Raw genomic sequence first — 27,380 nt, forward strand, 5'->3', positions numbered from 1 at the left:
GGTGGAGCAGAGGTTCAGGCTGGAGCAGCCCCACCACAGTGGTTCTGTGAGAGCAGATAACAGCAATCCTTGCTTCTGCAGAGGCTCAGGGAGTTAGAGCACAACCCAGAGGTTTCCAGCTCCAGCACTGCCATGAATATTTGCCATGCTAGTGATGCGTGCTGCTCATCAGCTGGGAGAGAAAAATCCCCCTGTGTTTTCTGCATTAAACCTCTTTTTTTAACCATCCATAACAGTATTTTTTTATTATTCTCCCAGCAACCTGCAAGTGCTTATCCCCTGAAAATAATTAGGTTTATCTTTGAATAAGGACTGAATTTCAAGGTGTGAAATTAAGAAGGAGATGACTGCGCTGAGCTTGGTTTTGTGCTCCTTGCAATTAAAAATGATCTTGTTTTCAGCTTTTATTTAGAAGGCTACAGTAATAAGCCCAGGCTTTTATACCTAATGGAACCAGGTAAAAGGTTTGCAAATCTTGAACACATTTGTTTCCAACCTTTCCAGTTATTTTACAGACATAAAATGTTCTTTGCAGCGTTGCTCCTGGGGGAGGGAGAGGGAGCCCTGGGGATTGCCTCCTGCCAGAGTGGTGCAGCTCCTGCTGCACTGGGATTTTCCAGCACACTTGGATAACCACAGCTGAGTTTATTGCCTTTCCATCCAAGGTGGATGGGAAGATTGTCGATGAGTGGAGTCTGTTTTTTTACCAAAAGCACAAAGATTAAACTTACCCCCTCTGTATCCTGCAGCCTTGGGCTACATTTAATTGCAATTATCCTGTTCTTATATGGCCTTTTTGATCTAAGGGTCAGTGCATGAACATGAGCCACTTCCTAAGGTTCCTTTGTACCTCCATCCCCGCAGTGTGCGAGTGGAAGGAAACAGAAAGATGAGAAGCCTCACGCTGCCTCCAGGGCCGGGCAAGGTGCAAACTCCTTGCAGTCTCTGCTGCTCTCCCTTTCCCATGCCTGAAATCAATGGAATTGCTCCTGCAGGGGCAGAGCCTGAGATAAAATATTCCTCTGTTTTCCTAAGCATAATCCAGGCTGTGTGGTGTTGGAGGGGAGATGCCAACCAGTGCTAAGGGGTTTGGGATAGAATTATAAAGGGATGTTACCAGCAAATTAAACATTTCATTGCATACATCCTGATTTTAAATATCAGGGAACATCACTTCATGGGGAGCATTATTATTGCAGGCTTTGTTCAACACCATCTGAGGTTTCTCTGTGATAAACCAGATTTAAAACTGAGCTTTCCCTGAGCTTAGTGATGCCATGGTGGCATGGAAGAACCACTTTTACTAGAAATAATTAGAAAGTGAATTGGGAGGCTGCTCTTGGTTCCATAGTTCCATTGGAAGGAGGAAATCGGTGAAGTAAGGAGCTGAGAAGTACTGGTTTGTGATAAAGGACTTCCACCATTTGTATACACAAGACTATAGGTGTAAATAAACATGGGAAGTGTTACCTTTTTAACTGCTTCCACCTTTTGTGTGGGCCATAATGTAGAAGGTAAAGATACACATTTCTCTTGCTGAGACCCTTTGTAATGTGTAAGGAGATGTTTATCAGCTTACTACAACTTTCCTGTGTGAAATTTGTATAAACAACCAGAATAATGCTCCAAAGCCACAGCCTTTCTCAGCAGGATCATCCAAGTAATGAGCCATTAAATGGGACAAATCACAGAAACCTGGTAAAATGCATGGGACATCCACACTGGTCCTTAAAAGGAGAGGGAATGGTGTGATTTTAACCTGGGAGAAATGAAAAAACTGAGTCCTTTTTACTTCTGGAATGGGTGAAGTGAGGAGAAGTATTGGTATGAGATTATCAATCACAAAATCATTGAAGTTTGAAAAGATCTTTAAGATCATCCAATCAAACCAGCCCCCAGCACTGCCAAGGCCAGCAGTGACCCATGTCCCCAAGTGCCACATCCAAAGGGCCTTTAAATCCCTCTAGGACTGGACAACCCTTTTGGAGAAGAACTTTTATCCCATTCTAGATTCCCAGTTCTTTTGGATATTTTCTCCTCTGCTGTTTACTAATTCAAACCCGTTCCCATTAAGCCTTGCTCTGCTCCATGTTTATGCAATGAAATGTTTGTGAAATGAAGTGTTTAAAAAGAAGGGAGAAGCAGCAAAGAAGGGACAGTGAACAAGTTTTGCCACAGTGTTCGTGCTTTAGCAGTTATCTTATGGATGAGGTAACTGCGGAGAGCACTTTGTCCATTACATTTCTGATGACCCAGAAAGTTGGAGTTTATATTGGTTTGCAGCTGTAGGCAGGAGCTTCCTGCCAGCAGAAATACAAGTGGTAATAACATCACTATGCTGAAAAAAAAAAAAGAAAAGAAAAAAGAAAAATTACTTTCAAGGCTACACTTCTCTGTATGGAATCTGTAAATGCCTTTTCCAGGATGTATAGGTTGCTTTATTAGGATCCGAGTTGGAATGAACACCCAAATACTTCTCTGCTTTACAGGTGCTGGGTTTGCTGTTTCCTATAGGCCCAATTGAGTCATGGCCTCTTGGAGTGTCTTTTTCCTAATCTTTTGTGTGACTTCACTGCAGCCATGATGACTCTTACTTACTGTATTACTCATATTATTTCACATCCAAATCCAACTGTTCAAGAGTTGGCTTTACATGGACCTGGATAACTTAATCTAAGGCCCTTCTTTCAGCAAGAGGCTGGGCCAGGTAATTTCCAGAGTTATATATTTCCACCATGTGCCACATATGAAAAGGATGCTTTGGGATTATTAATGAAATGTAAATCTTGGGCTCTGCTCGTGGATGGGAATTACACTTGGAAATCCAAATCTCTGGGACTCAGAGTTCAAAGCCATGGTTCATGCTAGAGCATCCCAAGGATGGAATATGATATTTCCCCACTGTGGACTGTATCTTCTATTGGCTCCAGTGCTTTGGGTCTTTACTTCCATTATCTGGCAAGAAATTGGATTGTAAGTGCTGGAAAATCCATGTTATACATGAAGTCAGACTTGAACTGTGGGAGGACAGAGCTGTAGGACAGAGTTGTGTTTATTTTTAGTGAGTGGCCAACATTTCCATCCCTTGGGCAGCTGCAGGAACGTGTGAAGGGTCCCACTGGGGGCCCCATGAGGCACCCACCTCAGAGATATGGCCAAGGGCCAGCCCAGGCCAAGCTCCACGAGGTCCCTGTCACGGGTGATCGATGTGCATCACCCTGCCTTTGGTCACGGCTTTTAACAAGCTGTCAGAACTTGCTAACGCTGCTTTTCAGGCAATGCTGCAATTTCCTTTCCTGTCTGCAGCTGATGTCTCATAAATACAAGGGAAGTTAGAAATGAAAAGATTAGTCTTGTTTCTGCTGAAGACAGGAACATTTTTAATCTTAATTTCTCACCTACCTTTCATGAAGAATATATTCCCCATGAATATCTAGTTCTCCATCCATCTTTCACTATCTATTACCTACTGGGCTCTAGGCTGAATCATTAAAAAGGAGAAAAAGAAGAAAATGGGACAACTTTAGATTATTTTTGACCTCTTGATTAAACAATATCATCACTTTTCTAGGAAAGGTTATAAATGCCAACATCTAAATTTATCCATTTGAGCTTAGATAACAGTAAACTTCGTCATGCCTGAGAGCCTTCACACATCTCAGCTGTTTTCTAAACCAAAATATTTCCTGCTCACCTCTACACTTTCGTTCATGTGTTGTTGTCATACCCAAAACTGATGTGGAGAGATATTAAGGAATCACAGCTGAGGTGGAGAGTGAATCCAGTCTGGATGGTGGGTGCTGGATTCCACTACCCTGAGATGAGGGGCAGATGTGCAAGGAGGATGGGAGGAGATGACAAAAGGGGAAATCGTGAATCGGATTCCCATGAAAGCCACCCAAAATTAGAGACATCAGGGTTGTAGAATAATCATCAGCCATAGGGTGGCCATAAGACCAGGCCAGTGATAACCCTTCATCCTGGGGTCAGTCTTGGACAAGAGAGACATTGAGGGGCTGGAGTATGTCCAGGGAAGGGAACGGAGCTGGGAAAGGGATGGAGAATTCCTGAGGGAGCTGGGAAGGGGCTGGAGAAATCCTGAGGGAGCTGGGAAGGGGCTGGAGAATTCCTGAGGGAGCTGGGAAGGGGCTGGAGAATTCCTGAGGGAGCTGGGAAGGGGCTCAGGCTGGAGCAAAGGAGGCTCAGGGGGAATTTCTGGCTCTGCACAAGTCCCTGGCAGGAGGGGACAGCCGGGGGGATTTGGGATCTGCTCCCAGGGAACAGAGACAGGAGGAGAGGGAGCAGCCTCAGGCTGGGCCAGGGGTGACGTACTTTGGGTACTGGGGAAAATTCCCTCATGGAAAGGTTTGTCCAGCCCTGGCACAGCTGCCCAGGGCAGTGGTAGAGTCCCCAATCCTTAGAGGGTTTCAAAAGCCATGTGCATGTGGCACTTGGGGTCAGTGGTGGCCTTGGCAGTGCTGGAGGAATGGTTGGGCCCAAGAAATGCAAAGGTCTTTTCCAGCCTGACGGATTCCACAGTTCTGTGCTGGAGTCAGCAGCGGGAGGTGATGACGCACAATGGCGTGGCTGTGATGAACGTGCTCAGCAGTGCCTGAACCCTGGGAGATGTCCTGGGGTGTCCAGGGAAGCACTCCCAACATTCCTTTCTCAGAGCTCACGGATGAAAAGCTTGGGAGAGGAAGGACAGAGTCACAGCAGTGAACAGGACACATCAGAGGCTCAGTAATGTAGCTGCTTGTGCCTTTTCCCAAGGAGCGTGGCAGGTGACTTGAAAGTGTAATTTGCTTAATTAAAACAACCCAAAGCATCAAGTGGAGGAAACTGAGATGGAATCTAGGTTTTGGGTGTGTTGAATGGCCCCAGATGATTACAGACTTCTTTTTCCTTCTTGAACATATTTATTAACAAGTGCTGGAATCAGCAGCATGTTCTTAATGGGTAAATAACTAGACTTCAATTTGTTTGAAGATCTATTTTAATTTTTTGATGCATGTATGTATATTCCTACCCATACTGGAGTAAAATCAGAAGAGCTGGTGCTGTGGGACTTTGATAAGATGCTACCTGCAAAGCAAAAATATATTTTTGTTTTAAATACACACTGAAGTGCTCCAGGTATCTGAGACATTTATGTATCAAGAAAATCTTGTGGGTCACCCTTAAACTAATATACCAGCCTGGTAATTAGAATGGGCTAACCAGGAAATGTGAAGTCTACAAGTAATATTTACTTTCATTAATTAAGTAGTATTTGAAATGCTATGATGAAGGAATGTGGCCCATCTGGTGTTCTCACCTCATCTTCTGTTTATGGGGAAGTGACCGTGCAAAGGCAGAGTACAAGATTTGTATGTGTGTAAATATATATATACATGAACAAGATATAATTAGAGGAAAGCAGTTCCTGACAATATGGAATTTATTGTATAGAAACTTGAGCAGCTCCAGCTGATGCTAATTAACTCTCCACCCTGCAAATGTGTGCAGCAGAATTGGTGGTGAAGACAGGAGGAATATGAAATATGGCACAGGAGATTTTACTTTAGCTTGCACCTGCTAAGCACAAGGAGCCAAATCTTCAGCTGATGTCAACCAACTGAAATCTCTGCCTGCAGAGGAGTGACACTGATTTACACCAGCCAGGAATCTGACTTGGCATTATGGACACAGCAGCTGGTGCTGACTTGTTAAGAACAAAGGACCACATGCCAAAAAGCCCATTAAAAAGAGCTCCTTTGATGTCTCACTTCATCTGGGATAAATTTAAAATGGAGGAGGCTGTCAATTTTCCTTAGTCTAGACATTCTGTGTCATTGGGTCCGGGTTAGTCTGATGTGTGACCTTCATGTGCTGCATCCCCAGAAAATGAGGATTCAATCATTTCAGGTGTTGAAAACTCAAGTGAGGAACTGGCAATCCTGTTACAGGTGACTCTGGAAGATGCTGCCAGCCTTTGAGACAGACCTCACCCTTTGTGATGGGCCAGAGCAGTTGCTTCTTTTTACCTTGAAGCTTTTTAATTCCTTTGTAGAAGGAAGGGGATGCCTGTTCTTTCCTGGAGGGTCCTGTAGCGTTTTTGGGGTACCAGCTCTTCAGCTTTGCTCTCTGTCTCTGCTGCCTTCACCATCATCTGGTGGGACAAAGGCTGTAGGAGAAGGAAGGGATCAGCAGGAGGGGTATTCTTTGATATTCCACTCCTTTAAACTATTTATTTATTAAATCAGAAGGGAGATGTGGTGACCTTCTGTCCCGCCATATGGGGGCAAGGCTACCCCTGGAGACTGTGGGCAATGTTGTCAGCAAGGGAGAAGGGCGATGCTCAGGGCTGTGTGAGCCAAAGCTGGATTTCAGTGACAGCACTGTGATGTCACTGTGGCCCTGGCTGAGATCATTTCCTGATCTGATTCCTGATCCTGATCTAGAACCAATCTTTCTTTATCAATTTCTCTGTGGTTCAAGGCAACGAGCAGACAGGCATGGTTGGATTTTCTTGGGGTTTGTTTGTTTCTTTGGAGTTTTCTTGTGGATGTTTTTGTTTGATTTTGTGTATTTAAGGTCATGATCATAAAATAATTTGCCTGGAGTTGAAGTTTCCTTCAGGAAATGCCTTTTGAGGATTAAAGGCTCAGTTTTCTGTTATGGGACATAGCAATGAAGCTGTTGGGTAGAAAGGCCATTGTTTCTCTAGAAGACAGAAGGATGTCTGCCCTGTTCCTGATGATACAGAACACATTTTCACGAGTGAAACTTATAAATTAGACTTTCCCAAAGATGTTCATGTTGTCTGAAGATCCAAGTTAAAGTTCAGCATATGAAAACTGGGGGTTTGATTCTTCCACTCTTTTCCATTTTGGATTCCATGATCTAAAGGTCTTTTCCAGCCTACCCCATTCTATGATTCTGTGATTCGGTGACATTTCTATCTTGAGCTGTCACAGTTGGTAAGAATGTGAGACAATTTGAAGTGAAAGACTGGAGGGCACAAGTCACTCGTTAGCACTCCGGGCAAGCAGAGGTGGCAATACCAGAATCATTAAAATAATGATTAAAAGAGATGGGCTCTGTGGATTCAGTGACTGCATTATGCCACTGGAGTAAAGAGCCTCATTTTCCCCTAATTCACACTTGGTTTAAACTAGGAACGACTCTTGTGCAGTCTGTGAAATGAATACTTGGCTCAGCCTGGCTGCGGTAAATTATCAGAAAACGCTGAACTAGGTGCCTTGGACATGATGAGAATTCCAAGTGGTCCATGCCTTTTTTACCCTGCAAATCACCATTTAAGTGTTCTGAATCATCCTGAACATTTTTTGATTTTTTTTTCAAGTCACACTGCATCAGATTACTCCTTGAGTCACTACAATAGCGTCTGATAGCTTCTAGCATGACATCCTGGAAATGCAAACGTGGATTTCTAACTCGGAGGTTTTGGGTCTGTGGCTGTTACAGGGAATATCTCAAAAGTACAACAGTAAATATTCTTTCCTTTCATCCTCTCGCAGCTCATAGGAGGGAAAAGGAAAAAATGTTAGTAAAATATACACTGTAGTCGAGCAGCTGGATATTGGGAGCTCACTGGTGCGAGCAGTCACCTCAAATCGTGTGGGTGGGTTGGTTATTAGATGCCCACTAAAATATTCTGCTGCAATTATACTCTCTCATGATTCCGAGTGCAAGGCGATGTCCTGCAGGTGCCAGGCAGGAATGTTTCCTTCTCACAGAATCACAGGATCATTAAGGTTGGAAAAAGCTCTCCAAGATCACCAAGTCCAGCACCACCATGTCAGCTAAACCATATCACCAAGTGCCACATCTACCACGCTTTGGAACATTTCCAGGGATGCTGACTCCACCTGAGAAGCCTGTTTCTGGGATTAACCACTCTGTCAGCAAACACAATTTTCCTGCTGCCCATCCCAAACCTGCCCTGGTGCAATTGGAGGCTGTTCCATTGCAGGGTTTTGCTGGTGCAGCCACTGCTAACCCTTCCACCAAAGCTCCTCATGGCAGCCAAACTGGGTGCAGCACCTCGGTCCCCATTCCGTTCCCAGAATAATTGGTGTTCCCTTGTTTAACATCAAGGGAGAAGGTCAATTAACTATTTGCAAAGTGCTTTGAGAAAATAAGTTGGCCTTCAGCACATAGAGGCTGATTATTAGGGGCTGGTGATTAGCTGGGTTTGGGATTGTTTGCTCTGAAGCCTCTACACTAATTTTGCTCAAAGCCTTCTGTAAACAAGCTGTTTCTTGACATTTAGAAGCTTTTCCTACTTAGGACTGATTATAGGTTTGAAGCCTAACAGCTCTTAGGTACACTTTCTGTTTTAAATGATTACAACTTCCTACAGTCAAATATTAGCTTTTGCCAAAAGAAAGCCTTTTCCTTCTGAGAAATGTGGCCACAGCTGTCAATGTGGTTAAAAAAAAAGCAACAACCCAAAAGAGGTAGCTAGGAAAAAGAGAAGGTTTTTGTTAGAGATAATTTTTTAATCTAGACTGTTAACTTGAGGTGTTATTGATATAGCTGAGATAATTAAGCTTTATCCCTGCCAGGCAGGGCTGTTTGAAGAAGCATTAATACAGGTGCAATGACACGTTCATTGGGAGGAATGGGCTGGCTGAGCCTCTCTCTTCAAGCCAGCAAAGTTACCTTGACTTTGGACCTTGACAGCTCTGAGAATGGAGCTGAGGAGAGGGCCCAGCCCTTTTTCCCAGGATCCATTCCCAGGTTTTTATTGAGAGGTGAATCGAGACCTCGTTAAGCATCTCATTTTGAACAGGGAGCGTGGGCAGGGCTACATTACCAGGAACTCAGGTAGTTTCCATGGATGTTAATGTTGAGCAGCAGCTGATGCTGCCTCTTGCAAATGAATCATTTGAGAAGCATCAGGAGGCAGTTTGGGACAAAAGTCTCATTGCTGGTCAGCAGGAATTTCAGTCAAAACATGTGAATTTCGTGGCACCCCTGGTGGACTGCAGCTCGTTGACCGATTACAAGTGATGCCTTTTCCTCCGCAGCGATCTGAAAAATAAATCCTCTGTCCTATCTTGCATCCCTTGACAAACCCTGGCATAACTAATAACTCTGTCATGGCTCTCAATGTTTCCATTTCTCTGGGTTAGCAGGCTGTTGAGATGATGTGCTCTGTTTGCTCACATCTAAGATTGCATGGCTCAGCTGTGCCAACCCTTGATTCATGATAAGGGATGAACCATCAGTCTTTGTCAGAGGCTGGAGTCTTGCTTGGGATTATGGATGGCTGCTTGAGGCACGTGTGGGTCTTTACAACTGGGCCTAAATCTTGAAGGAGGCAGAAGTTTCTTACATTTAAGGAATGTTAATTCCTGCTCCTCTCTGCTTGGGGTACTGGCAGCATCAGCTCCCAGCACAGAGGTCCAGGAGAGCTCAGCAGCTCAGGATGTGGTGCTTTTATTAAATTAAAACAAAGCCCCCAGCAGGTGGTCTGTAATGAAAAACTACCTCCAGTGCTGGTGGCTGATCTCATTAGGGACACCCAGGGAATCCACTCTGAGTGTCCCCTCCCCAGCCACCTCTCGGGCTGACTCGGTGGCCGGGGAGGATTTCAGCCCTGCCTCTGCTAAAATGAACTTTGGCCAGTTTCAAAGAAGCACTCTGTCACAAATCATCAGAAATCCACACTGGAACACTGGGGAGAGTGTTATATGCAAGGATGAAAAGCTGAATTATCCTGCTGTAAAGTGAAATGGGGTTAAAAAAAAGCAGTAACAATGGAACAGGGGATGTTGGCCTGGATTGTGTGTGTCAAGGAAAGGCAAGTTTAACCTTGCTGTTTAACTGCTGTAATGCAGGGTCACTTCCCGTTAGCGAAACCCCCTGAAGGGAGAGAGGGGGAAATGTAAAAAGATACTTTACAGTAAAACAATATACTTATTTTACTCCAAGATCAAGGATTCTTTCTTTCTTTTTTTTTTTTTTAAAGGACCTTTTGAAAACTTACCCTTGGTTTTACAGAATATTTTTAACTCCTCCAATATTGTATGGTTTTCACTCAGTCATAATTTAAAAATTGAGCTGTTGTCATCTTTCTTGCACAGGGTAAAAATGACTCTTCTCCAGATGTAATTATGACTTTGTTCCTTAAATTTGCTCCTATGAGCAGCTGAACTTTTACAACTACAATCTCTACTGGCTGAATTTTTAATGGAGCCATTCTGCTTGCTGTTTCTTTGAGTTTTGCTCTCCCATATCTCCCAAAGCATTACACTTGCATGTCTTTGTTCATTAGTTTTAAAGCTTTTCCTCAGCTGGGATAATAGAAAAAACATCTATTTCTGGTCATCCAGTTGCAATTCTGGCTATTCTCAGTGGGGCATATATATTTCAAGTTGGGTTGGTGGGGATTTAGATATACAATTCCAGATAGTCTTAATGAGAGTAACAGCCCTAATTCCCCACACAGAATACTAAAAACGGGTCCAGGGTGTACAGAGTGAAATGCTGTGATCTTACCTTTAAGTACCTTTGCCTTGTTCTCCTTTTTTGTTTTTTTTTTTATTCCTAAATATCATTTGCATCTGCGTTTGTTAAAGTAACTGAGAGCTGCTTTGAGGAGGAGGGAGCTGATTTTTGGAGCCCCTGTCTGGTTTGCTTTGCTCTGTTTTCCCGAGGATTGGCTGCACCTGGGTGCACCTTTGAAAGGGAAAGGTTAATTCAAGAGGGAGCTGGAAGAAAGACTTTAGCAAATTGACTCTGTTCTTATTCTGATTGCTTTCAGTGTTAGACAAGAAAAAGACACACCTTTTTTATTGCCTTAATTAACTACCACCAAAAAACCCCAAAAAAACAAACTCCACCATACTGTGAATCTAATAAGGATTAAGATTTAGTTAGAATATTAGAACCAGATCCACAAAGACATTTTTCATGCAGGAAGGACGTGTTGCTTTTATTCTTGAATTTCATCAGGAATCGTGGGGATTTTTGAATTCTTTCTCAAGGCAACCTTTTATCATAAAATATTAACAAGCACCCATCCCCTTTTTCTAATTTCAGACCTCAAACAAAAAAAATAGTTTTGTTCATTAATTTCTTTTCCTTTTCTCTTAATCCACATCTTCACAGGGATCCCCCAGGCCTTGTTGGGAGGATTCCACTGGTGGTATTTCTTTTCACAGGGAAGTGGTGCTAGAAGGGAAGGTTTTCTCCATTTGCACAACACGGAAGAAATTTCCTGGAGTTTAATTGTCCATTCTTGAAGGTTGCTGTACTTACACTTGGAAGCCAATATCCATGGAGAGCTAGTCTGGTAGTTAGGAGTAAATGGAGTGTGAATACTCCAGGCAGCTCTTCTTTCTTGTGCTCAGATCAATATTTTGAGTTAGAGAGGAGATGTGACTTGGAGCCTTCTCCTGCCCTCACTCTGCTCTCCACTGCTTTACCCTCCTCCCCTGCAGCCCATTTTTATCCCCTGATGATTCCTGCTGATTTTGGGGAGCCCAGCAGCAGCAGATGGTCCCTCCTGGGGACACAGCATTGGCTTGAGCAATTTGACAGTGAAGCTGTTTGGCTTCACAACACACATTTGCTGCACAGACCATTTCTAGATATGAAGGCAAATTATCTCCCACTGTGATGCTGCCATAGATGAGCAGAAACTCTTTCCTCCTTTCCTCTCCTCTTCTCTGTTTACTGCTGGCCAGTAAACTATTTTAATTTAAAAGGTGATTTAATGAGATAATTTGTTTTCCATTCAGGTTCTTCCTGTGGCTTAGCTCCCCACTTTTTCCCCTCTATCCATCTGATTTCTTGGCTGCCTGAGTGAAAGGACTTCCTCCCCTGCTGCTCTGCAGTTACTCAGTGCTACCTGCTGCTTTCTTCATCTTCTCCTACCCCACTGCTCGTTCCTCCCACAGCCACCCTTGGAGCCCATGACCCCATTCACCTGTCCCAGTGTTTTTCCCCCTCTCTGTGCCATATTTGTGTGGCTGCAGGAATGGGATTGGTCAGGGAATGATGGAACAGGTCTTTGGATATGCATGAGCTCTGAGGGGATGCACAGAATTGAGTCTGTCCAGTTTCTTGAGAGCATTTGCATCAAAACTATTTCCATCTGAGAAAAGAGCTTGGTTGTGACAAAAGATAAGGGAAATATTTGCAATTTATGAAAAGCACAGAGAAAAATAAGTTCTGACAGAGAGCAGGAAAGCTTGGATGCTATCCCAGAGTTTGGGAGCTCTGTGTGCACCTCCTTGCTTTGACCAGTTTTGTAAGGCTGTGAAATTGCTTTGGATGGGGTTCATCTCAATGAATTTAATTAAGAACAAGGTTTGTTTTCTTCTGTTTGTGCTGATCTTCAGGGATCCCTCACTGGAGAATGCCCTGAGGAGCTGACTCCTCACTGTATGGGCAGTTACAGAGAGGAGCTCAAGATGTTATGGTTGGAATCGATGATCTCAGAGGGCTTTGCCAACCTAAACAATTCTGGATTCTGTGCTCCAAGCTCTGATCTACAGGGAAAGGGGAAAACAGTAAATGCTGTATCTTAATACCTCTGATCTCCTCAGAAATACTGGGTACTCAAAAAGAGACATGAGCCAGTCAGGTCACTAAAATGCATAGAGATCATCATTTTGTGGAAAAGAATATTTCTTATCTATTGTGTGTGGATTAAGGATTGGGAAAGTGAACTGAGAACTTCCCACACGACAGGATCTGATTTTAGTGAGTGACTTTGAGATAAGGAAGTGTCAAACACAGAATCACAGAAACACAGACTCATTTAGGTTAGAAAAACCTTTCAGGATCATCGAGTCGAGCCATCACCCCAGCACTGCCAAACCCATCACTACCCCGTGTCCCCAGCTGCCACATCCACAAATTCTTTAAATCCCTGCAGTGCCATCTCACCCTTTGTCATGAATTGGCTCAAAGGAGAAAAACACTTCTAATCTTCACTCTGTCCTCAACCAAGACTTGGGAAAGGGTCAGCAGAGAAAGAATTGTGTCAAATCTGCTTTTAAAAAAGACAAGAGAGATGAAGGAATCTTTACAAGGGTGTGGAGTGACAGGACAAGAGGAATTAATGGCTCCCAGTGCCAGAGGGCAGGGTTGGATGGGATTTTGGGCAGGAATTGTTCCTGGCAGGGTGGGCAGGCCCTGGCACAGGTGCCCAGAGCAGCTGGGGCTGCCCCTGGATCCCTGGCAGTGCCCAAGGCCAGGCTGGACATTGGGGCTGGAGCAGCTGGGACAGGGGAAGGTGTCCCTGCCATGGCTGGGGTGGCACTGGATGATCTTTAAGATACATTTTGACTGAAGTGTTCCAGGATTCTAGGATTTAAAATTGTTTAAAACCTCATCAAAATCATTGTGATGGAATCAGTGGTGGCTGTGATGAAAACCAAGGCCTAAAATGTTTTGGGATCAGGGTTTTAACCCCTTTCCAGTGCAGTGCTTGTCTCACAAGCATCTCCTATCCCCAATATTTTCAGGCCCCCATTCTGGCTCTGTGCAAAGTCACAGCAGGAAACAGCACCCAAAAGGTCCAACTTGTGAAACGTTTTGCCATGAAAGTTTTTGATGAGAAGGGCATTGCTCAGCCCCTACAACTTCAGGATCCTGCCACACCAGTAAAAATTACATGGATTAGATGGCTGAAAAAATAAAAATTCCCATGTTATAGGATCTGGGATTGTGATTCTGTTTTTCACAGGAGCACCGATGCTGTTGGGAAGCAGGAAGAGGAGCAGCACAACAGCCCCTGGCTCCCCCCCAGATGCAACCTCCAGAGAAACCATTGCTGCTGCTACTGATGGCTCATCCAGCAGGGCAGATCCCTCCAAAGACACCTCCAAATCCAAAGAGATCCAAGCACAGGGTGTCCTGAAACCAAAAATGTTTGTCTCCAGCAGCGCGTGCAGCATAAAGGCGTCATCGAGAGTCCTCCGGGAAGAAAATGTTCACGGGCAAAAGCAGCTCCTAAAAAGTAAGGTACAAATCCTACTGTGGTTGTCAGGAATATGGTTTCAATAATGAGATGAGATCAGTCTCAAAGAAAAAAAAAAAAAAAAAGTGAAATAATGGAAAGTCAGGGCATTTTTGTCCAGCTTTAAGTGCTGAGCGTGAGTCATCTGGTGAGAGATCAATCAGCTGATCTGACTGTATACATCGCTATGGTTAATAGAAAACAAGATTAAAATGACCAAGATAGGCTTAGATTCCCCAGAAAATCTTGAAAAAGCATTAAAATTGCAAAGTCAAGCAGCCCCAGCCTAACCAAGTAATGCCAGTAGTGAGGTTATTTTTACAACCTTGTTCTGATACCTTTTTTTACTCCTTCAACCTTATTTTTTTTTTTTGACACAACAACCTGAACTTTGATTATTAACAAGATTTCAGCATGTAAAACATAATTTCTTTGGGTTCAGTAGTGCCTAAATTTCCAACATTTAGTCTCACAGCTAAAATGTAAATGACACCAGCAGCTGTATTCACACACCAGGTATTTTTGGAGAAGACAACTGAGATTAATTTGGGTTTAGCATCGATATGTTTGTGAGAAACTTATTCCTTAAAAATGTTGTAATGGTCATAGAAGCTTTTTTCCTTACAGCTGTTTTTCCTGAAGGGGATTTTTTGCAGGCAGGCAGGCAAAATTTGTCAACATTGAGCATAAAGTTATTGAATGTCACACATTTAGAAGCCTAAATGCTGTTTTCAGTGCCTGAAGTTAAATCATGGCATTTCCCTAAATGGAAGTGACTTTGTTTCACAAAAGTGAAGCATCCACTGAGATCTGGCAAAGCCCAACTTAATCCACACCTCTGTAAACCTGGCTTAGGGAGGAATTTAATTTCATGTTCACAGGTTTCAAGGTTTATTCCAAAATGTTGGTGAGAGCAGTGTTAGGGAGGAAATACAGTTCAGGCTTTTATAAGGCAAATGTACCCAACACAGATCTTTTTAATATGTTTTTTAAGTACAATATAATATGTACAATATGTCATAAAGAGGAAAATATTTTAAGTTTATTGTAACCAAAAATTGAAATAAAACAGTAACGGGCTTTATTCCCAGATATTTAGGTCTAGAAATCAAATTATTTGGCAAGGATGGAGCACTCCAGTGTGACTTTTCAAATAGTTCATATGGAGCCCTTCCGAAGTTCCTTTGTTATTTTGGATTTGTTCTGTCCTCTGAATGAGAATCTGATTTTTGAGCACACAGCCTCTTTTGGTCCTAATTTGTGCAGGGAGTATCAGTCAGTGAGCATTAAAACTTAATTATAAGCATAGAATATAATCTCTTTTTTACAATGTGAATCAACAGCTTTCATAATAATGCCCTACAATGGACAATAACCTTTTGTTGATTATTTTTTTTTATGGAGTCTTTCCACTGGCTAATGGATCTGTAGGAATGACAGAGAGCAAACTGGATTAAAAAACAAAGGAAAAAAAACCAACCAGTGGTGCTGGTGAAAGGGAAATGATTTGTGGCTAAAGCCCATAACAATCTGGTATTTTTTACAAAAAATGGGGATGAACTCCAACTGCAGGTCACAGCAAGACATCCCTGGCTTTCCATGGGGCAAATTTTGGGGAGCACCAGCAAAGGGAGTGTCTGAGAGCTTTAATTGCTTTAATTGCTTTAATAACGTGAGAGACACTCGGGCAGTGCAGGGCAGCGAGGTGCAGCCACCATTAGATCTGATCTCCTCTGCCTAATGAGGCCTATTAATAACAGCCTGGGTTTCTTATCTCAGGAATTGCCCTCTCTGTCTAATGAGGTGGAGAACCCAATAAAAAATTAGCCACGCACTCCTAACCAACTTTTCAATCTCTCCAAGGCCATTCTGGGTTCCCTGCTCCGAGGGACAGAACAAAGGAGCTCGAGGCTCAGGACGAGCGGGAGCGGCGCAGGAGGGTGACACTGTCCAGGGTGACACTGTCCAGGGTGACACTGCCCAGGGTGACACTGTCCAGGGTGACACTGCCCAGGGCCAGCTCTCCAGATGTCACCTGGGACAAAAACCTGCTCACCTGGCCAGAATCCAGCTCCCAGCTGGAGCAAACTCCAGCAGCCCCATGGACACTGCGGGTGAAGCATCATTTTTTTATCTTTTCCCTTTTTTTCCTGCTTATTTCTCTTTTTTTTCCCTTTTCCCCTTTTCTCCCCCTTTCCCCCATGGTTGGTGTTTGCTTCCTGGGAACTTGTTAAGGGCAGAAGTTCACATTCCTTGATTTTTTCCCTTTCCAGTGAAGTTTTGGCAGTTTGCATCCACTGCCAAAACTTGCTTGGTTGTTCAGGCTCTCTCTTTTGAGTCCCAGCTGCTGTTCCTGTGGGGGGAATTGTTAAGAGTTTGGGGATTTACAAATTCCCAGTTTCCCAAGTGCCTGGCACTTCCAGCACCAGCTGTAGGTGTGGACATGGCCCAGGCTGGTACCAGGCTCCAGCAGCAGATGCACTTTGCTGCCTTTTCCTCCAGCACATGTTGCAGACCCATCTCTGCTCCTTTCCTCTGTCCTAAGACATTCCTAAATGTTGAAGCAGCCTTTGACTGGGAAGTGTTTTCTTTCTGGATCAGCCACGGAGAGATCTGACAGTCTAAATAAACAGGAAAGTTTGTGAACTGTCAGTGACGAGTTGCTTCAGTGATGGGGTGAGAAAAGGAAACAGGCAAAACATCAAGAACTTGAATTTGGATGTAAAAATACGTAATTTGAAACATAGAAATGTATAAACTTGACAGGACAAGGGGGAATGGCTTCACATTGCCAGAGGGTAATGGGATTTTGGTCAGGAATTGTTCCTGGCAGGGTGGGCAGGCCCTGGCACAGGTGCCCAGAGCAGCTGGGGCTGCCCCTGGATCCCTGGCAGTGCCCAAGGCCAGGCTGGACACTGGGGCTGGAGCAGCTGGGACAGGGGAAGGTGTCCCTGCCATGGCTGGGTGGGATGAGCTTTAAAGCCCTCATTTTCATCACTTCAATGTTCTCTTACTGAACTGATCCCAGTGCCCATCACACCTTTTCCTTCCTTTGAATGGTGTGAGAATAAAGCAGGGTCTGTCTCCTGCAGGAAGCCCTCGAGATCCACAACCCCCAGTTCATCTCCCGCTCCCAGGAGAGGCTGAAGAGGCTGGAGCTGATGGTGCAGCTGAGGAGGGCCCAGCAGAGGGAGGCTCCTCCAGGCACCCCCCGAGCCCTCACTCGCAAGCTCCCCACATCCACATCCAGCAAAAAGAAGCAATTCACCGTCCCCGACCCTCTCAGTGGTGAGTTGTGACCAGCAGCAGGCCCGTGGCTGCCTTTGAAATCCTGGATGGAATTTCCATATTAAATTTGAGAAGCAGCATGAGAGTTGCTGCTCCTGGTTTCCTCTCCAGACGCTCCTTGGCAGAAATCCCCAGCAGCTCAGAGCTGGGGGTGAGGATGGGGAGCTCCCTGTGCTCTGTGGCAGCTGGGAGAGAGCTCCTTGGGGATGTTTTGTCACTGTCACATGCAGTCGTGCTCTTCAGCACGGTGCACTTGCTGCTCTTGTGGGGGTGATGGCAATAAATGATATTTCATTCCTTCCGAGCTCACAGAATGATCAGTTTGGGGACAGAGGAAGGAGGCAGGTGGGATTTGGGAAAGGAGCCCCAGCTCCAGGTGTGGATTTGCCACTTTTGTCAGAAATCCCAGAGCTGGGAAAGAGCTCTGCTCTGCCCAGCCCTGCTAAATCAAGGCATCCAAACTCTGTAATTCCCTAATTGAAGCTGATTAGGTTGTGTCAAACAGCCTCAACCCCCAGTGAGGGAAACCCTTCTCTCCCACACAGCCCATACAGCACCTCTGTAAATGTTACCTAAGCTCAAGATGTTAAACAAATTGCTTTTCTTTTTCTTTTCTTTTTTCTTTTTTTTTTTTTTTTTTAATTGCCATATGGATGTTAATTAATTCAGTTGACTAAAGAACAAAGATTTATTTGATGGATTGGCATTCCTCTTTACATCTTGGTTTTAAATCTGTGGCTGCTTGAAGATAACATTATTCTACTGAAAAGCAAATTAATCAAAAAGATTAAACAAGCTAACAAAGACACCTGGAGGATGCAGGAAAGGGAATATTTGATGTCCTCAAACAAAAAGAGGTTTTTGGCTCCCTGGGGAATGAGGGTGGGTGTAGCAGAGGTGGGTGCAGCCCCATTTCAGGGCTCTTGAGGTTCCTGGAGAATTCCAATTTCCAGTGGTCTGTCCTACATCAGAGACCTACTGAGATTTTCTAGTGAGAGCTAAATAAACATAAGGAAACACGGCACAAAGACAGCACCCTAGAATTCTGTCTTAAAGACTCAACAGAATTAATTCACCATGTCCATTATCCAAGTTAATTTCCCTGGAATCAGATCTCTCAGGGCTGTGTGAGGACCCTGTGAGCTCTGCCAGCAGTTTGTTATCTACCTTAGAGGAAGTGGCAAAAATCTCCCACTTCTGTCTGATCATCTTTGAAAATCCCCCAAACCACTCTGCAAATAATTTATGAAACAAAATATGAAAGGCTAAACCCATTTCTCTTAAATTTACAATGAAATTTTAATCTTTATGCTTGTTTAATGAGTAATAAAATCATAATATTGAAATATAATCATTAATTATTGAAGTTAACGACTATTTCCATCTTTTAGTGGTTGGTCATTAAAGGTAAATTTGTCTAGAGAGAATCTTTGGTTTCTGTAACTCATCTGCCTTCGTGTAGCCACGTGTGGCTTTCTGTTTGTGAGACCTTAATGTTTTTATAACGACAGAAGTGTCACATGTCTGTTATTGAAGCAGAACTGGAGTTAATCCTGGAAATCCAAGATCCCTGGATACTGCACAGCCCTGGAGGCTGCACTACAGAGGGCTCTGTTACATTGCTGAGCATTTTTAACTTGCTCTGAGTCCTGGCAATTGGGATTTTAGCATTTGTCCTGGTGGATGCTGTTGTGCAGCAGGATTGGTGTCATCAGTGAGACCCAGAGTGGGGAATTTGATTTCTCCTAGAAGGGCTCACCCATCCAGGGGCACTGGATGTCTCTGTGCTTCTGATGTCTCTGCTGATGACAGATCCATTGCTGATGGATCCATTTATAGGGAATCTCCCAGCAGATCTCTTAGTGGAGAAGGAATCCTGCATCCCCAGAAAGCTTTGGCCCAGGCAAAGTCTTCATGGATTGGTTTGGGTGGGAAAAGATGTTAAAAATAATTTCATTTCCCCCCCTGCCATGCACAGGGACACCTTCCCCTATCCCAGGCTGCTCCAAGTCCCATCCAGCCTGGCCTTGGGCACTTGCAGGGATGCAGGGGCAGCCACAGCTGCTCTGTTTTCTTGAGAAATCTCTGTCAAATGCAGAGATTCCCTCCCACAGCTTTCCTGGTTTGGGGAATAAGGCTGCTCCTTCACAGCAACACCCCCTGGAACAGCACTGGGAATTGGAGGGTAAAATGATGACCTGGAAACGTGCTTAAGCATTCAGGCTTGCACTGATGGCACCTCTGGGCTCCAGGCTGTGATCTTGTGGTTGTTTCTTGATCATTTCCTTCCTTTCCTGGATTTTTTGTTTCTCTTTCCTTATGTCTTACAATTTGTGGAGGTGAAGCTCTTTATGGCTCTGGGGTTCCCAGAGCTCATTGCCAGCACACCCTCCCACGTTTTTCAGAGGTCTTTTTCCCAGGAGCAGGTTGGTTGATGGGTTTAATTTCCCCTGCCTCTGCCAGAGTGACCCCAAGGATGGATTAGAGCCCAGCTGAGGCGGGCAGCAGGAGCAGGTCGTGCAGCACACTTAGCTCAAGCACTGACTGTGACAGCAATTATCCAATTTTCCACCTCCAGAGCAAATTTCTTGCCCAGTTCCCCTTGTGCCTGCACAGGAGGGTGGCCCAGGATGGGGAGAGGTGTGTGCCTGCTTTTATTCAGGTGGAAATGGAGCCTAAACTGCAGCCCAAGGTGTTTTGAGGAGTCTGCTGCGCTTATCACTCTCTGAAATAAGTTTGGTACTCATGCTTCTCCCTGGTCTTGGAGCTTTTATTCCAAAAAAATAATTTACAAAAGACCTGCAGAGATTTTTCTCTCTCCCAGAGAGATTATTCTATCAGCCTAAAACATCTTTATTGATAACGTGAAATTATTGACTAGCAGGATTTCCCTGTGTTTTGACAGTGTTGCTACAACTTCAGTTTCTTGTAAGAGAAAGAAATAATTGGCATTCAACATCATTTCCATATAAATACCAACATCTGTGCAGTTCCCATTTACCTTCCCATCCTCAAAACCCCGAGTTGTTTACCAGTTTTTAATTGTCCTTCACGAGCGGGGTTTCGCGAAGCGCTGGATGTAATCTCAGGAAAATGAAAATGTTTATCCTGCACGAGATTTTATCGTCACGAGAGCTCTTGGAAGGCACCGAACCTGCAACTCTCAGGCAGCCTTTGTGCTGGGTAATGGGCACTGCTAAATTTTGAGAGTGCTAATTAGTCCAAGATAGACAACTCTGCTGTTGACTGTGTCGAACAAATTGGAGATCCCACTGTGACGAGCTGAATAGAAACAATGTTCAAATAACTGCATTTAAATCTCCAAAACCGTAATGTAATTACTGCAGTGACAGGACTACCAGCTGTTTATGGGCCTTTAAATCTGCATAATGAACAGCCCTGTGATCTTGGTGTGCACAGGCGTTTTGGGAGGTTGAACGCAATTTCTCAGGCGCGTTTGGGGTTTTTTCCCCCTTTCCCTGTCCTTTGAGGGGGTGGTTGATCTTTGGAATTTGCCATAGAAGTTGAAGGTTCAACCTTCAACCCCACCCTGGAGCCTGCAGAGTTCCTCTGGATTTGCATCCAAACCCATTGATCTTTAGCAATATCTTGGGAATAATTTCTGTCCCCTCAGTCGCGCTTCTGAACCTTCCCCAAAAGTTCTTTTGGAGCTGCAGGAGCCTGGAGGGTGAGGATTGCTGTTTCTTTGGGTTTTCCTGGGGTGGGATTCTCCAGCAGCCCTGTGCCAGAGAGATTTTATCTGGACTGAGGGAGGAGAAGGTGGCAATCAGAGAATTTGCAAAAATCCTGCAGCCTCTCAGGTGGATTTTTGTGTTCTTCACATGGGAGCTTTATTTGGGTCATTTCCCAGCTCCCTTTCCCCCATTCAAACTTTTAATAATGCCACCCGTTCTTTTGGCCTTTTTGGCTGGCAGCTCTGACTCTAAGCTGCAGTCAGGTAATGGAATTGGGAAGAGAAATGAAGTGTTTTGAAGCTATTATTAAACTAATATTAATTCTGCCACACCTTCTTCAAAAGCTGCTATTTTTTGGGGGGGGAAATTTCTCTAATGATATTAGAAAGATTTGGGAAGGCCAGGTGAGATGCTATTTTTTTTTGTTTTTCTGAATAAAATCCATGAATATTTAAATATCATTTAGATAGAGAGGACTGAAATCTCCAGCAACATCCCCAAAATGATTCTAACATGAAAATGTTTTCATAAACCTCTCAACTTCACAGCTTTTTAGAGATATTAGTAACGGTTTCCATAAAGGCTGAAATATTGAGGAGGGTCAGAAGTCTCAGTAATAGGAGACAAGAGCTGGAAAACCTGGGCTGGAAAACCACCCTCCTGTGCAAGGTTTGGGCAGCACCCCTGGGTGTAGGCACTGCTTTGTATACCCTGGATGAATTCCCAGGAAAATCCCATGGGCACATCAAGCTCAACAGCACCTCCACATCTATCTTAAATTCAAGGGCAATTTATTTTTTAGGGGACTGTTGGTTAAAAAAAACCCCAGTGTTTAAAAAAGTTTTCTGCATCCTAAGATTTCTCTGGGCAAAGTGAATTTTTTTTAAGTTAAAGAGCAGTTAAATTAGAGATCCACCACCAGCAGTGCTTTGCTTTTCACACCTCCTCAAAGGCTCATTTTAGCTCCTACCAAACTTTGAGAATTCACATTCATGTTAGAAGAAAGTGCATCTTTATTGTGTGCATTTTGATAAATTTGGCCTCTGTTTTTCTCTTTTAAGTGCTCCAGTGATTTAGGGGTAAATAGGAAGTCAGGGATTGGTTCCAACACAATCATTTTATCTGTTCTCTGTCTAAATATTTACTGACTTCCCAAGCAGGAGAGTTACTCATCCTCTTGGAGGTGCAGTTTAGCATTAATTAAAATATATTACAGGGACAACCCATTTACATCCATTTACAGCTTGCTTTAGTGGAGACGTGAGACCACTTGTAAATGCCAGAAACTCAGGAGGTTCACAAGGTGTGAATAAAACACCAAGGAGGTGATTCAGTCCTCTCTGTCTAAAGCTTTATTTAACTGTGGTGCATCCCTGGCAGTGCTGAAATCTGAAATCCCTGCTTTTTCCCTCACAACAGTTGTCTCCAAAAGTCATCCAAGGCTATGAAATCTGATAAGGAGCTTTGATAAAGGACAGCTAAAACACAATTTAGAAGCCTATCAGCTTGGGGAGTTGTCCACCTCATGGCCTATTTGATCTTTGCTTGGAAAGAGCTTTAATTCAGGACTCCACCATGAGCTCAGCAGGTTATTTCAGCTCTGAGTGTTTGCTGCTCTTCCCCTTTGAAATGTGCTTTTTTTCTCAGCTTCTAGGATTAACAATTATTTAAATACACACATGACTTCTATATTCTCATTTCTACCTTTTTTTTTTTTATTTATTTCTCATTTAACTTTTGAATCCTAATCCTACAATCCATCAAGGATTAACCTTAATGTTTGCATGTGATTTTTTTTCTCATGAATAGCGAGTTGGGAGATGCTGCAGGAATGTTTGGCCATGAGAATTAACCTTGTAGCTCCACAAAGGGCATTTTTATAACTGAGGTAGATTTAAAATTTTCTTGGAGGATTTTCCCCAGAGTCTCTTTTGAATCTATCCCTTCAAAGCCCTGCACTGCCACATTTCTTGTTCCAGAGCAGTGTTGGGTCTCCCTTCTGTGCCAGCAGGAGAGGATTATCCTGGAGCAGCAGCACCTGCACAGCTCCCAGCCTCTGTGGTGCTTCCCAAAAATTGAAAATAGAGCCCACCCTGACTTAGGGACTTGCAGGAAAAATACATTTTATCAGTTTATCATGCTGCATAGGGAATAGGAAGCGGGTCTGAAAATCCCTGGATGGGTTTTTGCTCTTCTGGTGGCTACACACTAAGGTCTGCAGTGTTAATGTGTCATCATGCCCCAGCCCTGGAGGAGTGCAAAGCCAGGTTGGACAGGGCTTGGAGCGAGCTGGGATAGTGGAAGATGTCCCTGGGTCACAGACAATCTGCCCCCTGCACTTTCAGAGTTATTTGGACAGCAGTAGCAGCCAAGTGTTTGCTCCTTTTAAGTGAATCAACATGTAAATGAGCGCTAGAACACTAATAAATAAAAGACAAATGATGTTCTCCTAGCAAATGGAGCATGTGGCTTGTGTGTACTGAAGATTTAACAAGGATGATTAAGTGTAGACAACTGCTGAGTGTGGGAAAGTCAGTCCTGAGGCAGAGGAGGTTTCAGAGCCTCTCTCCTCTCCCACTTTGTGCTTTGGAAACTGCCCCAGTTGAGAACTGGGAGTGCTGCAGAGCTCCCTTTGATTTTTGATTGGAATGATAGAACATCTCTGCTATGAGTAAAGGCTGAGGGAAGTGGGATTGTTCAGCCTGGAAAAGGCTCCAGGGAGAGCTCAGAGCCCCTTGCAGGGCCCAAAGGGGCTCCAGGAGAGCTGGAGAGGGACTAGGGACAAGGGATGGAGGGACAGGACACAGGGAATGGCTTTAAACTGACAGTGGGTGGGTTTGGTTGGGATTTTGGGCAGGAATTGTTCCTGGCAGGGTGGGCAGGCCCTGGCACAGGTGCCCAGAGCAGCTGGGGCTGCCCCTGGATCCCTGGCAGTGCCCAAGGCCAGGCTGGACATTGGGGCTGGAGCAGCTGGGACAGGGGAAGGTGTCCCTGCCGTGGCTGGGGGGCACTGGATGGGTTTTAAGGTCCCTTCCAATGAAACCAGTCTGTGATTCCATTAATTTTACACAGAGCTACAACAGTAATCTCATTTATTTCCTGGCTTCCCACCTTGTACAAACACTCTCCCTTCCCACTCAGGACCCATTTTTGCAAGGAAGTGTTAAAATCTCCTATTCCTGAGAACCACCAGCTGCTCAGATCAGAAATGATTTTCCTGTATCCAGGGAAATGCTGATTGGAATTACAACAATCTCCTCATACTTGATCAGGAAGTAGTAATGTGATTTTCCTCATTCTAAAGCTCAGGTAATTACCCACAGCTCTGCAAAACAGGTGTAAATTGAATCAGAAATGGCTGTACCAGGGCAGGTTCCTGACACACTGAGGAGGCAGCCAGGGTGTAACTGAATGCAGGAACCTGTGAGGAAGATTTGGAGAGATTTGGAGATATTTGGAGATTTGGATCTGGCCTCAAGCCTTCAAAACTTTAACCAGAAATGGCAAATTGTGGCTGCATGGAACAAGACATCCAAGATTTCAGTAGGAGCAGATCCCTCCAGCACTGACTTTATTTTCTCTCTTCCAGATAACCTTTTCAAACCAAAGGAGAGAATCATTCCAGAGAAGGAGATGCACATGAGATCTAAAAGGTACCAATTCCTCTGGTTTAGAGTTTGTCCAGGCATTTTTTTTCTTCTGTATCAGCTTAGATTTGGGCAGCCCTGCCCTCTCAGCACCCTTCTCCAGGAGGTTCAGACATGGGGCACCCATGGCATGAAAACCAAATCCTCAGCAGGCCCCTCATGTTGAGCACCCAAAAATGGAAGCAGTGAGGTCACTTTGGATTTGTTTTTTTCCCCCCTGATTACGGCACAGAGGATGGAAATGACAGCAAATGATGAGGAATGTGGTGTCTGATCTTTAACTGCTGCACTTCATGCAAGGGAAGCTGCAAAAGCCACCGTGAGGAATTCATCCCTGTTTTCACACACGTCCCATTCCTCTTCTCCAAAATACAATCCCCAGCCAAAACAAGCTGCTTCAAGAACTTAGAATTGCAAAATATTATGAGGAGAACCCAAAACTAAACAGGCTTTGTGCTCATGGAAAATCAGGACTGTCCAGCTTTCTCTTCCAAATTCTGGGAATTTTATCACTTATTTTAATGGGGGAAAAAAAAAAATCACCTTTTAATGGCTACACCTGTTATTTTTAGAATTAAAAGATTGTGTTGTCCTTGTTAAAAAGTAATGACAGTGAAAAAATGTAAACAGTTTGCAGACTTATAATTATGTTTTTTTTACATTTTAGAAAATTATTTGAAAATGATTGCTTGATATTAATTGTGTGGCATAAATTTAAGAAAAAAGTGTACAGCCAAATCCTGGTTTGAATTTTGTTTGTCAGAAATTGAAATCAACTTCACTGAGCTCATTAGAACCTGCTGCATTGAAATCACCTGTTACCATCTCTTTCTTTACTTTTTTTATTCCAAAATCAGAATTTTGAACAAGATTTGAAACCAGCCAGATTTCACATCAAACCATGATTGTTAATAATTTATCATTCCCGTGCCATAAATCAAATTCAAGTACTAAGAAATGCCCATTACATGTATTGCATGGAAAGCAAACATTCCCTACAGGAAAAATTAATTATTTGTGAGCCCCAGAGATGACAGGAACTCTGCTTTCTGAATTCCTGACAGGATTTATGACAATTTACCTGAGGTTAAAAAGAAACAAGAAGAGAAACAGAAGCGGATCATCATCCAGAGTAACAGGCTGCGTGTGGAGATGTTTAAAAAGGTGAGGATTTTCTGTTCTTTCTAGAGGAAATGGGGCCAATAAATAAGTGAATTTAAAGTCTGGGGGGCCAAATCCACCTCACCTCCTGTATCACTAAAGGTTTCTATCACATCATGGATTTTAACAGTATTTTAAAGCACTTTTGCATTATTTTTTTTCCCTAGCAATTACTGGACCAGCTCCTTCACAGAAACACGGAGTGACAAAGGAGCCTCTTTCCCATCATCCTAATTGGATCTTGAGTGCTTTTGACTGCTAGATAAGCCATAAAATTAACTGTTATCTCAATTACCTGGAGGTATTGTTCTTATCTTTGGCTCTTTGTATAAAGAAAGATCATTTATGTTTCAATTGAAATTTTAAGGCAACTTTCAAGTAATCAAAAACAGCCTAAAAGGGAGCACAGCTGTTCCAGAGCATCACCTTTTGGGCAGTTTACCCAGAGGAAATAATTTTAAGAATTTTGAACGTAAATACTGAATTACAGGGGTATTATTTATCTTAATCTTTTTTTTTAAAAAGTACACTTCTCTGTAGCAATAGCCCAGTGTTTATAAGATGTGGAAAACTTACTTCTCTGAAGTATTTTATTAATTGATTTCCTGTGAGTTAAATCCTTGAAGAAAACTGTTATTTGTTATGTTTAGGAACCAGTTGAAAAAGCATTACCACATCATCAGAGCAACAGCAGTTTCACATTAATATTTAACATTCCAAAAGGGACCAATATTTCAGCTTTCTGAAGAACTCCAATCCTGTTCATAGAGTGAAACTACCTAGCAAGCTCTCCCATTAAAAAACAATATTTAAATATTTGTTTATAACACTTTTTTCACATTTTTTTTCATTGTAATATAATTTTTACTCCACTTCTGTGAGCACGAAGCATTTCTAGAAATGGCAGATGAAGGAGTGGTGCCAAGAAGGATGTTTGCATCAAAACTTGCAGAACTCAAACCAGCTGTCATGTTTCCTCCAAAAAAATATTTAAATCTTTATTTGTACATGTTGGAAGTAAAAACAAGCAGCTCACAAAGCAATGGAGTTTATTTATGGAATAAAGTATGAAGGATAATATTGATCCAACCGCTGTGTTTTGATTTGGGACTGTTAAATATAACACAATTATTGAAACTGCCTGAGAAGTCGTGCCTTTGTACCCACAAATCCCAAGGGAAGAAAATACTGCCCCTAAAAATCACTGCAAGTGTTAAATTTTGCTGCACAAAGTTTGAGTAGGGGTTTGAATGAGGCTGGAATTTGGCCTTTGATAGTTCTGCTTTGTTTTCCTAATCCAGCCTGAGATGTAAGGTCAGGATTTTTTGGAAGAGGGATGTTTGTGAGCCACTGGGATAACCTCCAGCTGGGTGACCTGTGCTGGACACAGGGACCTGGGGATATTTTGTGCTCTGTTTCTGTTGGATTATTTTGCCTTATTGTGTTTCAGCTCCCCAGTTAACGTAGGAATAATGACGGCAATTTTTGCTCGCAGAGAAGACAGAGATCTGGTGAACAAATATATTGCATTCCAGATAGATATCCCAAAAAACTCATCAATTTAAACCAATTGGAGAGGATGTGGAAGGTAAGGCAGTGAGGAAG

The 27,380-nt window shown here is 43.4% G+C and overlaps 1 protein-coding gene and 3 long non-coding RNA genes across 8 annotated transcripts in view; 2 read left to right on the plus strand and 2 right to left on the minus strand.

Annotated features, from left to right (window-relative positions):
- The window catches only part of C8H10orf90 (chromosome 8 C10orf90 homolog), a 57,400-nt gene extending 30,536 nt beyond the window's left edge, over positions 1 to 26,864 (plus strand). For all 5 annotated transcript variants that reach the window (XM_086900254.1, XM_023930035.2, XM_023930034.2 and 2 more), the window contains exons 4-9: positions 13,712 to 13,984; positions 15,848 to 16,098; positions 17,077 to 17,272; positions 24,557 to 24,620; positions 25,679 to 25,778; positions 25,943 to 26,864. In XM_086900254.1, the coding sequence (XP_086756380.1) occupies positions 13,712 to 13,984; positions 15,848 to 16,098; positions 17,077 to 17,272; positions 24,557 to 24,620; positions 25,679 to 25,778; positions 25,943 to 25,981 (923 nt within the window). In that variant the 3' untranslated portion in view covers positions 25,982 to 26,864. The remainder of the gene's footprint in view (positions 1 to 13,711; positions 13,985 to 15,847; positions 16,099 to 17,076; positions 17,273 to 24,556; positions 24,621 to 25,678; positions 25,779 to 25,942) is intronic.
- On the minus strand, positions 380 to 3,781 carry LOC111931411 (uncharacterized). The gene is made up of 4 exons (XR_002865529.2): positions 3,695 to 3,781; positions 3,403 to 3,481; positions 3,143 to 3,313; positions 380 to 2,338 (listed from the first exon to the last, which is right to left on the minus strand). It is a non-coding gene; the product is annotated as an uncharacterized LOC111931411 (long non-coding RNA).
- LOC147651818 (uncharacterized) lies at positions 4,708 to 5,772 on the plus strand. Its single transcript, XR_015290029.1, has 2 exons — positions 4,708 to 4,784; positions 5,509 to 5,772. It is a non-coding gene; the product is annotated as an uncharacterized LOC147651818 (long non-coding RNA).
- Positions 4,979 to 13,714, minus strand: LOC111931410 (uncharacterized). Its single transcript, XR_002865528.2, has 3 exons — positions 6,263 to 13,714; positions 6,027 to 6,166; positions 4,979 to 5,085 (listed from the first exon to the last, which is right to left on the minus strand). It is a non-coding gene; the product is annotated as an uncharacterized LOC111931410 (long non-coding RNA).
- Positions 26,865 to 27,380: the final 516 nt, after the last annotated feature.

Source organism: Cyanistes caeruleus, chromosome 8 (assembly GCF_971803275.1).
Source record: "Cyanistes caeruleus chromosome 8, bCyaCae1.hap1.1, whole genome shotgun sequence".
Classification (NCBI taxonomy): Eukaryota; Metazoa; Chordata; class Aves; order Passeriformes; family Paridae; genus Cyanistes; species Cyanistes caeruleus.